This window comes from Akanthomyces muscarius, chromosome 1 (genome assembly GCF_028009165.1).
Source record: "Akanthomyces muscarius strain Ve6 chromosome 1, whole genome shotgun sequence".
NCBI classification, from domain to species: Eukaryota; Fungi; Ascomycota; class Sordariomycetes; order Hypocreales; family Cordycipitaceae; genus Akanthomyces; species Akanthomyces muscarius.
The window spans coordinates 847161-859663 of record NC_079241.1 but is presented as its reverse complement, the minus strand read 5'-3'; the positions used below and the strand labels follow the sequence as shown (position 1 = coordinate 859663).

At 54.3% G+C, this 12503-nt stretch overlaps 5 protein-coding genes across 5 annotated transcripts; 1 reads left to right on the top strand and 4 right to left on the bottom strand.

The window, feature by feature from the left end:
- Window positions 1–2796: 2796 nt before the first annotated feature.
- LMH87_005197 (uncharacterized protein) lies at window positions 2797–3098 on the bottom strand (the record flags this gene model as incomplete). Its single annotated transcript, XM_056202874.1, has 2 exons — window positions 2797–2930; window positions 2993–3098. The coding sequence occupies 2 exons, from the start codon at window positions 3096–3098 to the stop codon at window positions 2797–2799; spliced, it is 240 nt and encodes a 79-aa protein (XP_056058388.1).
- Window positions 3099–3629: 531 nt separating this feature from the next.
- On the top strand, window positions 3630–4532 carry LMH87_005196 (uncharacterized protein; the record flags this gene model as incomplete). The annotated part of the gene is made up of 2 exons (XM_056202873.1): window positions 3630–3796; window positions 3866–4532. The coding sequence occupies 2 exons, from the start codon at window positions 3630–3632 to the stop codon at window positions 4530–4532; spliced, it is 834 nt and encodes a 277-aa protein (XP_056058387.1).
- Window positions 4533–4593: 61 nt separating this feature from the next.
- Window positions 4594–6390, bottom strand: LMH87_005195 (uncharacterized protein; the record flags this gene model as incomplete). The annotated part of the gene is made up of 1 exon (XM_056202872.1): window positions 4594–6390. The coding sequence occupies one exon, from the start codon at window positions 6388–6390 to the stop codon at window positions 4594–4596; it is 1797 nt and encodes a 598-aa protein (XP_056058386.1).
- Window positions 6391–7145: 755 nt separating this feature from the next.
- Window positions 7146–8999, bottom strand: LMH87_005194 (uncharacterized protein; the record flags this gene model as incomplete). The annotated part of the gene is made up of 5 exons (XM_056202871.1): window positions 7146–7988; window positions 8043–8052; window positions 8161–8210; window positions 8328–8876; window positions 8934–8999. 5 exons carry the CDS (start codon window positions 8997–8999, stop codon window positions 7146–7148), a joined length of 1518 nt encoding a protein of 505 aa, XP_056058385.1.
- An 822-nt stretch (window positions 9000–9821) lies between these two features.
- Window positions 9822–10799, bottom strand: LMH87_005193 (uncharacterized protein; the record flags this gene model as incomplete). Its single annotated transcript, XM_056202869.1, has 5 exons — window positions 9822–9950; window positions 10040–10333; window positions 10424–10480; window positions 10530–10630; window positions 10703–10799. The coding sequence occupies 5 exons, from the start codon at window positions 10797–10799 to the stop codon at window positions 9822–9824; spliced, it is 678 nt and encodes a 225-aa protein (XP_056058384.1).
- Between the last annotated feature and the right edge of the window lie 1704 nt (window positions 10800–12503).

The following is a 12503-nucleotide window of genomic DNA, read 5'->3' as shown; positions in this document are numbered from 1 at the left end:
TCCAAGTTGATTCCAAGCATGGTGCAGTTGCACTGCATAATCACCCTGTCATCCCTTTCCCTTGCTAATTAGTTACCCTTTCCTTTACGTTCCCTTTCCCTGCGCAGCTGCCCCTTCACAGACCCCAGCTGCGCTGAACTCCTGCAGCAACCCCGAATGCAGTGGGTAACGGCGGCTCTCTCCATCGCCCTCCGCCCATTTACCTGGTAACTAAGTTAGTTAGTGTTACTTTATTAGTTAGTTAGTAGTTATACAAGTAATTGCGGGACGCTACCGTCACTTCCCCGCAGCTATGGAGGGGGAAGAAGCCAGAGCTATCCCAGTCTTGTATGAGATCATTCTTTTTTTTTCTGCCTGCCAGAAAGGCTGTCTTCTCCGAGTGCTGGCGGGGTCTGTCTGATCATGGGAGCCTCATGCGGCACCCATTCTTGCGTCTCTTGACCTTAATTCGAAAGGCTTGGCCGTCTGTACGCCCTCTACAAAATGCAATACCACACTGCCAAGCTATCGGCTTACGAATTTGGGCATTGCCGTCTTGTGGCGAAGAAGGAAAAGGAAAAGCCCATCATTTTTGAGTCATTGTTCGATTTATAAAGAAGAAACGAGCTAGAGCTTGAGTGTGCTGCGAGGCTCTGCACCCATCTTTTGCCACCCCTGCCCCTCCAAAGATACCCGGGCCGGCGTCATCACTACTCTCTGCAAAAGCACGGAACGCGAGTCGACACCTCAGCAAAAGAGACCAATTTGTGTTTTTCGAACAATCATAAAAAGCACATAAAACAGCCGTGCCAGCGGAACCGGAAGTCTCGGGCCTCCTACCCCTCATCTCCTCCAGTCGATTGCCTTGTCATTCAACTTATGGACCTCCACACTCCGGCCAATCGTCAAGCCCCAGACCAGCGACTCCGTCCGGACCACCATGGCCACAATAATACCTCGCCGCCAAACCAAGACCGGCACCACAAACCAAATCCCACTTACACTTCTCCAACTCGCGCGCGCAGGAATGAACACTATCCATTGTTTCCGTCCATGGATACATGCGTAGCTTTATCCAATGCCACCCATGCTGGTTTACAACAGATCGCTAGTACTAAACCCTTGATACCAGACTCGATGCAGCCGCGGCAATCCCGAGCCTCGCCGAATTCGACAACTACCCAAATCAAGCTGTGCTGCTGGTAACGGAAGCAAGCGACAGGACCACCGTACTCGGGAAGCTCCAGATGTAACCTCGACTCTGCGCGTTCTCAACCTCTCCCGCTTCCTCTCGCAATGCCCGCGTTGTTTTCTTTTCCTACGTTTCAGCCCGCCTAAACTTTTGATGCACACCACCCTCCTCATCACGAAAATAGATTGAACACCAAGCTTGCTGGCCATATCGGGGAGGCTCAGCTGCGCCAACCCTTGCCCACACAGGCTACACGACAGGCCGCCCGCCCTCTTCTGCTCTGTAGGTCAGCCACTGTATTGTTCGTCACGGTGGCTTGTGCATCGATCCGCTACTGCGTTTTCTCACAGCATCTCCTCTCTCGTACACATGGAAAAAGAAAGCCACATATAGATCAATTCGCCACTTCAGCTCAGACAGAAGCGGTGTGCGCGCCATGGTCTGGGAGACCGCTGCGCTCCTGGACAGAAAACTGCCAGAGCCCAAGCGGCTGTTTTTGGTCGAATCTGCTTTCTGTTTCTCCTCTGTGCCATCATATATCAGAATCTGGTCTTGCCTCGGGCCGCCTCGGGTCTCTAATATTAGTGATATGATGGACATCATTTTCAGGGAGCCCGCCATCACCAGCCACCCCCTACTTCAATCTTGCTTGGACCAGCCTACCATCAGATGATGGGTGGCAGATGCATGCCATCGCAGCAAGACAATCTACTAAATTTACTGTCAACTAATTGACATCTGCAGCAAGGCACAATGCCCATTGTCCACGCATGCCACTCAAGACCGCTGCTGCACCTCCCACATGGCTGCAATAGCTCGTAATGTCGCTGGCAGTATTGGTGCTCAATGTATTTCATTTGGCGAAATCATGTCTTGGCCGGATCTACGTTTCCTTTCTACGCACTAACACAGCGATGATCTTTTTTTTTTTTTTGCATTTGGCGCCTTGCATGCGTCGACATCGGTCTGAACCTCTCCACCCCGGCGAAGTTCGCTGCAGGGACGTACCACCAGAAATAGGAGGTGCATCGTTCGCATCCGCCGTTACACCGCAGGCCGAGTACACAGAATCCAGGGAAAATTTTGCATTTTCAGCCACACAGTAGAAATCTTACACCGCTACCGCAACCTCCTATGCTCACTCACAAGCGCAACTGAGTGTCGGCATGTGAAGAGCATGGCTGCATTCGGCGCGGCTCAGCTCCGGCCAACGACATCCAGCATATATCAGATAAAAAAACGCATGGCCTCCGGTGACGCATGTATACCTGCATATTCAGCTCTGCGGTGCTTTGATGAAAGGCGAGTCGGCCGTGCTGCTCCTTGTACAACCGCATTGTACGTTACTGCAAGATTAAAATTGACCAAAGCTCACAAGCTACTGCCATGTACCAAGTTTCCACGAGATGCGTCTTTTGCCCAGATGAAATACGAGACTGTTATTAATTATACACTATTGCGTAACTGTAATATCTGGTGAATGGGCATTTCACGACGTCTGCTGTCGCACATAAGCGGAGCCTAACCGCCGTAGTAAACGCGGAAGAGCAAACATTAATCTTCAGTCTCGGAGAGCCCGGCTCAGAGCAGGTTTCTAGGGTCATGCAATGCGTAACTCCTAGCTGTCAAGAAGTTGTTTTTGCCTTGGCCTCTCTGATCATGGATAGCCAGTTCTGCGTCATCTCCTCCGTCACGCCATCTGGCGTCTTGAATCTTGGGTCTGGCGACGGACGAGCCTCCAGGGGGTCAGGATGGCGATCTGGTATGGAATCTTTAGCCTCGGACGAGTATACAATCTGCCATAAACCTTTGTGGACTTACTCGGGTTGAAAGTGGCATCTGTCAGCCTGTGCCTGTGGTAGTCCTTGTCATCCTTTTGTCTTTTAGCGTTGAGCTTGGTCGGAGCCACGGGCGAGGAGTCGGCCATTGTGTGCAGAATCAGAGGCCTGTATATGAATTTCAGAGAAGATGATCCGTTTAAAATATCCTTTTTGCTCGTAGCCTGCCAAACATGTAATGTGAATAGATGTCGTTAGTTGAATGCAGGAGAGGTGGCGCCACTCTACCAGCCCGTGGCTGTTCGGCTGCGCCCCACTGGCCGGTCCCTCTGGACTCACTTCCGAAACCTCGAAACTGAGTGGACGCACACAAAAAACCCGCCATCAACCACGGACTGTCGGCCATCAGCATTGGCTTCGCTCAGACCATAGCCTCTCTAGCTACCGCTTTACATGTCTAAAAGCTTCGAATTGGCGAGTTTCAGCCCACGTTTAATCCCGACATCCATGCGTTGACATCTGTCGAGTCTCTGCCGGAAGCGTGCAAGAGACTTGTCAATTTTCGCCTTACCGCTGGTGCCGACAAGGAACCAACTACAATCTTCCTATATCTGAGCTTTTGCTTCCATCATTCGCGAAAACAGGAATATTTGAGCTCAGAAGCGAACTCCGCAGTCGCAATGGGCAAAAAGACCGTCGTTCCCGATGCCTGGGACGATGACTGGGAGGCCCAGGCGGATCAGGCCGCCAAGGAAGAGGCCGAGAATCCTACTCCTGCGCCAGTCTTGACAAAGTCTGAGCGTCTGGCTGTCCACGCAGAATCAAACCGTAAACTCTGGGAATCAGCGTGAGTGACGGCGGCAAACAACGTGGCAGAGCGATGCTGCAAGGGGGCGGGGTGCTGACTCAAGTGTAGAGAATCAAACGAGACGTTCCATTACGTCGAGGCCGCCAGCACTGTCCCGCTGGCTGCAGCATTCAAGCCGCAGGTCAAAGTCCTCAGCCGAAAGCCCGTCATTGCTAAGCGCGGCGGTCCTTCGGGGGCCATGGGTCAGCTCAGCCTGGACGACGACGACGACGACGCCAAGAAGGAGGTGCAGCTGAGCCCCGAGGAAGTGCGGGCCAGGCAAAAGCGCGAGCGCGAGGAGAAGCAGCGCAAGTACGACGAGGCCCGCGCAAAGATTTTTGGAGAGTCGGCCCCGTCATCCCGCGGGTCATCGCCAGGCATCGGCACCACGACACCCCCAAGGCCAGATTCGAGGTCGCAGCAGCAGCAGCAGGGCAGAGGGCGAGGGCGCGGCGGAGGACGAGGCGCGGATAATGCCCGCGGCCCATTTGAATCACGCCGGGCAGCGGTGGCAGCGGCGCCACAGGCCAGCGCTGGAAAGCTCTTTGATCCCAACTACGCACCGAAGCCGGACTCTGGAGCCCCGAAGCGAGACGAGACGGCGGGTGGTGCCGCAGTGGGCAACACGCGGCTGCAGAACCGAGACGAGGGCGCACCGATTCGAGCACCGCGCGGACCGGATGGCACTGGAAGGGGAGGGTTTGGGTTTGCGCGCCGCGGCGCTAAAGAAGCTTGATTGCTGTGACAAGCTGCATCTATGCTATCTATGCTGTATATGGTTTTGTGCATTCCTCTTTTTACCATCCGCCGCCAATCTTGCCCGCGAGCTGGACCACGCGTTCCCCCTCGGTGGCCTTTCCAACATCGCTAATGACCTCGCGGTACGTGGTGAATGCAAGTCTACGTAAATCAATGCCGATCGTGTCCGACCAATATGCCAGGGTATCATTTATGTACGAGTGTGAGATGCCGAGGACGACGTCGGGCGCCGCCGGCCCGTCGCTCTCTGCCAAGGACGACTCGTCGCCCGAAAAGTATGCCTCGTCCACCTCGGCCAACCACGCCTTTTGCTCCTGCGGGCCGGGCTTGCTGGACAGGTTCTTGCGCTCCATGACGACGGCGTCGTCGACCTTGATCTGGCCGCCGCCGTTGGTGCAGCCGCCCGGGCAGGCCATGACCTCGACATAGCTGTACTCGAGCGACTTGCCGCCCGTCGGCCGGCGTGCGCTGCCAAAGGGCTTGCCGCCGGGCATCTTGGACGGACGCGCGGGCTTGAGACGCCGCACTAGGTTCTGAATGTTGCGGAAGCCATAGTATCGCGCAGCTTTGAAAACGGGCTCGTCGGCAACGGCCACGACGTACTCGACGACATCGGCGTTGCGGCCCTTGATGACTTGAATCTCAGAGCCGGGGGTCTGTGCGGCTCGACTCTGTAGTATATGGTAAAGAAGACCGCCGGACGAGCCAGCAGCGAGAGGGGTCTTTTGCGACGAGGATAACGAGGACGAAGGAGAGGAGGAGGGCTGGAGGGGATGGTCCGGGCGGAACAGGAAATTTTGTAGCGTAGGGTCGGGAAACGGCGGCATGGCCGGCCGCGCATCCCGCGATATGTTGAAGAAATCCATACCCCTGCTCTCGGCCAGCATGAGGACCTCCTTGCTCGTGATGACGCAGTCGACGTCGCGCACGCCGCGGCCCGGCAGGCCCGACCGCGCCCAGACCTCGTCGGTCAGCTCCTCGCGGCTCGCCTCGAGCTTCTTGTCGAAGCACGGCATGACGGCCAGGTGCCAGATGCGGCTGGGCGGGATGCCGAGCGCCTGGCTGAGGCTCGTCTTGAGGAGCGTGCCCATGAGGGCCTGCGGCGACTTGACGCGCGAGAGGTGCGGCAGCACGTGCGGGTGTGTCTTTTCGGCATAGCACACCCACCCCGGGCACGACGAGGCGAGGATCGGCTTCTTCGCCGGTGTTGTTGTTGTTGCTGTCGGCCTGCTGTCGTCGGCGAGGACTTCCTCGGCGCTCAGCACGTGCGTCATCTCCCGCGCGGTGTTGGTGTCCACCACCCACGCGAATCCGTTGTTGTGTCGCCCGCCGCTGGCGAGACCTGCTGCGCTGCCGCCGAGGAGCAAGGTCTCCAGCATCACGCCGGCCTGCTGCTCCGTCACGCCGGGTCCGCACGCCGCCGCAAGATTAGCTCGTGTCTGCGGGCTCACGCTCGCGACGAACAGCTTGGCCTCTTCATTCTCGAGGCCTGCGACGGTGTACTTGCCGGTTGTGGGGTCGGGTCCACGGATTTGTAGCGACGGCGCGGCGTCGAGTGTGGAGAGCACCTCGGCATGGGACTGAAGGCTCACGAGCACGGCCTCGGCAGAGGTGACGCAGCCGGAGCACGCGAGGCAGTCGGTCAGGGAGATTTCGGCCGGAGGAGCGGTGGTGGTGGTGGTTGCGGAGCGGGCGTCGCCGTCGAGGATGACGCCCGTGTCGTCCTGGGAATCGGTGGAAGGAGGAAGCGCGGGGAGCGTCTCGACGGGCTTGATGCAGGCGACGCCCGGGGCGATGAAGTCGTTGAGGTCGTCGGTGGAGAGGATGGCGCTCATGGTTGGAGCGGTGCGCGCTGAGGCGGCTGGGGGGTGGTGTGGTTGTGTATCGTGTTTATTGTGTTTATTGTGTCGTTCTGTGGCGAGGCTTGTTTCGGGGGAACGTTGGAGCTTCGTTTCCGGCGATTCGGCTCGTGAGCCCCGAAGGGTGTGCGTCGAGGAAGGCCAAGGAGAGGGCCGGGCGTGTTTGATATTGAGGTAGGACGGCCGATGAAATGTTTTTGTTGTCTGTGTTTAACCGAATATTATCTCTGCGGTGACGACGGGAAGGAAAAGAATTGTTCGGTAGGGAATGTTGTCGGTAGAAAGGGTGTGGAAGAAAAAGAATGGTGGCGGTTTTTGGGTCGGCAGGCCCAGGCTAACGCACCAGTAAAGAGCCCATGCCCCGCGCAATGACGGACGGGCGATTAGAAATGTGCCGCCGTGCTGCCCCGCCGTTGCGAAGTCGGCGCGCCCACCAAAACCCATTCTTTGGGAGCAAACACTGGAGCCATCAAGTCAGCGGCCCGGAGAGACGTTTGCTTCACTTTACCCACTCTGACTAGTTTTATTAGTTTGGACAAGGGACACGAAGCAGACGGCGCAGTAGGCCAGACTCCATTGCTTTGTCCAATAACATATAGCTATGACTGTCTGCGGTAAGGCCCATCGTTCCATGGTTCGCTGATCCGTCAAATGCGGGTACATCGCCGGAGCCAAAATCTGCCTTATTAATACATGATTATTACTGATTTGCACGCATCTCGCTTCCTTATTCAGCACTTCGTCCACCATCTTAGCCGCCGAGCCTTTTCATGCTCGAGCCTTGCCATCGGATTCTCGGTTTCTTCAGCAAACTGCGAAACCCAGCTATAGAGCGCATGGCCTGCCAACGAGCTGCTCAGGATCTGCCTCTCCTCGCTCATCTGGGCCGCGGGCTCCAGCGCAGTTAATAGCGAAAAGGCAAGCGAGATGGGCACGACGCACATTCCATAAAAGCAGATGCCGACCTGCGGGCCACGCATTAAATGCATGGTATGTGCAATTTTGTACGCATAACCTTTAGACGCGTCCAGTACGGCCATCTCTTGCATCTCGCACTCGGTATGCGCGTCATCTTCGCCTTTGTCCGTCTTGAGATTTGGATTTGCTGCCTCCGAGGAATGGGTGATCGTCTCGTGGCCTGCTTCGACTGACCGATGACGTTCTTTGTCGGTATTGACAAGTTCGAGGAAGCCGGCCGTCGTATCAATCAGCATGCATGCGACCCAATATAGTGTAACGAGGTAGAGAAACGACAGTTGTCTATCGGAGGCAATTTCGCTCGGGACACTGGCATTCGTTGTATAGTCAAACACCTTGGCGTCTGCAGGGAGGTCGGAAAACCACAACTGCAAAGCGCGCTTGACTCCAGCCGCCTCGACGAGTAGCTCATCTCGTTTCTCGGCAGAGCCACCTGCTGCTCGTAGCTGATTTAGACGCTTGAGAAGTGACACAATCTCGTGCAAGATGTCGGTTAGTATGTCCTTGGGATCCTTGGAGCTAAACTGCCATGGAACTGTCCGCCAATCCCCTTCATTGATGGAAAGGGTTGTGCGCACGAAAATGGTAGAGACAGTCTTGTGACGGTTAGTTTCAAACTCAATGCAAGACAGCAGCTTGTGGAAACCCACTGCATATAATCTATAGTCCGTAAAAAGGTCATGCGAACTACCGGACGCGAAGCTGCGAGGCCCGCGACTGCTAATCAGGGCTATTTGGCCCCTGAAATGTGCCTCAATGCTCGCGTACCTTGAGGCATTGTCTCTGGAACTACCTTGGAAGCCCTGGCCAAAATACATCTACAATGAGGGACAGTTAGCGTGCCGGTTCCAGGAATCAAATCTACCAGAATCTAGCACACTGGTGCTCGATAGTGCCGGGCCAGACGAAAAAGTAAAGGAACAGTCAACACGAACCTCGTAGATTTGCACCAGCTTGGTCGTGGCCAGTATGCCATCGCTTTGCAGCATGTGCGGGCTTTTCGCTGCGTCTTTCAGGTGCCAAATAGCCCGATAGTACAGCCATATCGTTTGCAGCTTCAGCAGACGCTGCTCCGCGCTGGAGACGCCAGGCTTGCAACTGGCCGCCTCGAAGCCTGATCCGAGTGCCAGAACGATGCTGCACAACGCCGCCTCCCCGTCCTGCAGCTGCATGGCAGCATTGGTCCAGCTGCCGGGACAAAACGGAAGCGACTTTCCACTGCATTGTTGGCCGCCAGGTAGAAAGACCGACCAAAAAGAGCCGCCTAGGCGCTGCCTTCTAGCGGTCCGGGTAAGGGAGTCGGCTTGGATAATGGAAGCGCCGGGGAGAGTAGAAGCAGCAGAGTTCTTGCCCCTTCTGCGTCCCGTACCAGTGTTTTCTTGCAGTGTCGTTTGTGTATCAAGCCAAACCACCTCGTTGGAGTACCCTCGACAGTTTAAACGGGCCCGTTGGCACTGCCCACAGACGGGAACTCGCAAGTCGCACTACCGCCAGAAGTTAACAAGTACCTTGCATTGTTGATGTCAATGTTTTCTTCTCACCCCCTTCTTGCGAGTCTGGCATGTGAAGCAACGACGAGAACGCCGTGGAATATGAGAAGACATCATTCTTTTCGTATACCTGGCTCGAGTTGTTGGTGCAGCGGTTACAATGTCAAGTCGATGCCACGGAGCGGCGGCATACAATCGAGCAACAAAAAATGCGGGGAGGCTGGCCATGCGGGGGAGACGGCGAACGGGGAGTCGGGGACAATAAGAAGGCTGTCCGGCGCAAGGGCGAGTTCAACGCTAACTCTGGCTAGCTGATGCTAAGCGAAGTCAGCTTGGCCGTCCAGGCTCGACCCTCGACATTGTACGAATAGGTGATCCAAAACTGGACAAACCTCGGGCTGAGTTGGAGCAGTGCGGGGAGGTGAGACATTTGTAAATTAGTCGATACATGGTCATCTTACTAACATTAGCAGCAGCTACTCAGTAGTGAACGCTTCCTAGCCAGACTGGAGGAAGCTTGGTCGAACAGCTCGCTTCAGTTCTGGTCATCATCCCCATCGGGTGGGCTGAAGCTAGTGGTCTGCGAGGCGTAGATCGGGGCTGCTGCCGGAGTGACGCGGCGACTCCATTTCCGAGAAGCTTATAGTTAATCCCTGTTTTAAGAACCAGCATCACTCAACATAACCAGTGACAATGCAACGGCAAATCGCCTTGACTGCAGAGAGCATGCTATGGAACAGAAACATGGAGTCAATTCAAATTAGCACACACACACACACATATGCGTGTGTACAGATTGAGGCTGTATCTCAATGCGTACATTTCCACCATTGTGTTCTGGAGATAAAGCAAAGACATACTAATTCAACGTCGTCGAGCTTGACAAATTGTCAAAGCTTTACAATCGAACAGGAATTCTGCGTTTTATTTATCTGCTTCTCAACCGCCAAGAGCAAGCTTCTTGAGCATAAATTTGGCACCCATGCTTTGGGTTTGTGGACTGAAAATATACCCGAAATGCTGCAAAGTGATGCCGATACCGTGCGCAGAGTCGCATACGCCATCGCCCTATGTAGAGTCCATGTAAGTCCCAGCTTTTCAACGGAAAAATTAAAGGCAATGTAGATGAGCCTGGCTCGCCGTGGCCGTAAACTTACAAAGTTGCAGACGTCCAAAGACTTCGAAGCCCATTCCGATGGTATACCGCCTTTGGTCCCGAAGAAGCCGACGGCCTTGCGCGTTGACTTGCCGCCGTAGAGGTCGACGTTGCACGTCAGGTCAGGCCTGTGCTCGGGGTTGCCGAGCAGGACCACGCCCTTGACGGCGTCAAAAGCCGGCCCCGTGAGTTCCGGAAGCGCGTCGCAGGTGGCAGAGGCGCCTTGGGAGTAGCCCTGCAGAATAATGCACTCTGCCGGGTTCTGACCGACCAACTCTTTCACTTTCCTGACAATCTGTTTGTGTCGACACATTGCGCTAAATTAGCTTCGCTGCTGTCGACAAGGTATACTTGCACCCTCTAGTGCAGGAGTCGGTGGACTTACATCAGCTGTGCCAAGGTCCGAGTTTTGGTCAAAGGCGGCTGGGTAGACAACATTGTACTAGGATACTCAGAAAATGGCAGAAAATTTGAAATACTCCAGTACATACGACGTTGCCTCCGTTTTTCTGCTTCAAGATGTTGCTGTTCATGTTCTTGAAGCCGATAGACGGGCCCTGTGGCTCAGTAGTTCCCCTGGCCGATATGATGGCTTTGAAAACCCCTATTGTCAGCCTCTCTATTTCAAATTCCACACCTTTTTGGGTTGTGGCCGACAACTTACTGTAACTTGCGCAAGCTTGTTCGTTGCGCTCAATGGCCAAGCCGAAAGCTGACAATGCTAGACTGGCGGAGACCAGCAAGCCTTGAAGCGCGACCATTTTCTCGCAGTCGTGAGGAGCTAGATCACGATCTTCTTGAAGAGCAAATTGCTTGGCGACAGCTTTTGTGCTATTTTCCGACGTCAGATAGGAGAATGCATCGATCTATTTATGCTTTTTTTCTTTTTCTTTCCTAGATTTAGCTCCAGACTCGAGACTACATTTGATCATTTCAGTGCTGCCTTCTATCGAAGGCAGGAGATGAAAGCAGGCAGGCATGTCACGTTAGCACGCGAGAATCTGCAAGCTACATTAGTTTGCCGCCTTTAACGGCCTCGGCTTGCCGTAAGTTGTAAACTCCTCACGTGTGAGCAAATGCAAACACTCATGTCTCCCTTTGCTGTGTCTGTTAGACCCTCGCGAGCTCAATTGCTCCGCTCGAGCTAGCATCCTTTTGAAATGCACGCCGAACTCACGCGCTATCCGCCAAAATCACAACAAACAGAGGTCATTATTACTAAAAAAGATCAATGTGATTTTATACCTGACAAAATCTGTGACACTTAGATGCGCTGGCCTTCCCGAGAAGAGCGTAACTTTGGTCGCTTCGTACGATGGGCTTCAGCCCTATTTAGCGACGGCCGTGGATTCATTACACTCAAGGGCAATATCATGCTGTTTGGACGTGAGCGCTTTCCACATTTCCCGCCGCTAATCCTGCCATGGAACCCTGGCCAAACTCTTGATTTCGGACCGACCTGCTTTTCTTAGTGTCGACTTCTGCTGCCGCCTCCAGAAATGATCGCCGTGCACCTTTTGTGCTAGACTTGGCCCTGCTGGGATATTGCGATCTGGCCAACATTGGATGCCTGCCGCTGCTCTCTCCAGTTGTAAGGCGCAAACGGCGCGCATTCGGCCTGTACTAGCGTCGACTTTTTTTGCCACACTCGGAAGTGATCGCCGCGTGCCTCACTGCTGGTGGACAGTCTAGACTTGGCGCTAATGTATGTCGCCAAACTCGCCACACTGTGCTTCGTAGAACAGACATTGTGATATGACCAACATAAGACCCCGCCGCTCCAAAGAGTATGAAACCGGAAAGCCTGTGATGAAGCCGTAGCGTATGCCATTGCATCTATATATAGTCCAAGCAGTGATGAGCCCATCGTGATTCTGGAAAACTAAAGCAAGGGCAATTGGCCGTTTCGCTGAAACTAGTCACGTAGTGCCTGTGTTCGAGATCACGGCAATTCCTATGACCGACTCGGTGGCTGAGATCCCTGCTTTGAAGTGTTTCGAGACGCCCATTTAGGTAGGAGATACCTCGCAGGCGACCGGCAAATTCCGTCCCATGAAACCTTTGCTCACCCAGACCAGCGCTCGGAGCCGCTGGTCCCATATGGGTGAGAAATGTTCCGGTCGGCTGGCTCAATGTTTGTAGTCCTGTCAATTGTGCGGCTTAGATCATACCCCGGATTAAGACATGCTGATGCTACATCGGTTCCACTAGCTAAAGAAATGTAACTAAACCTGAGATTGGCACTGGGCTTGCAGGCTGAGACAGCTGTCGCCCTTCAATACGTAACAGACTGCTTAAAAGAAATAACAAGGATATAAATACTACGAGACCTTCTATACCGCCCCTGCGAATATCTACTGCAAGATCTGTAATCAAATCATTTGCAGGCAAACAAGCTTTTCACTGAAGCGTCGTTGAAGGTTACACGGCGACTTAGAGATATACACAGCATCGTACTCGTGCAA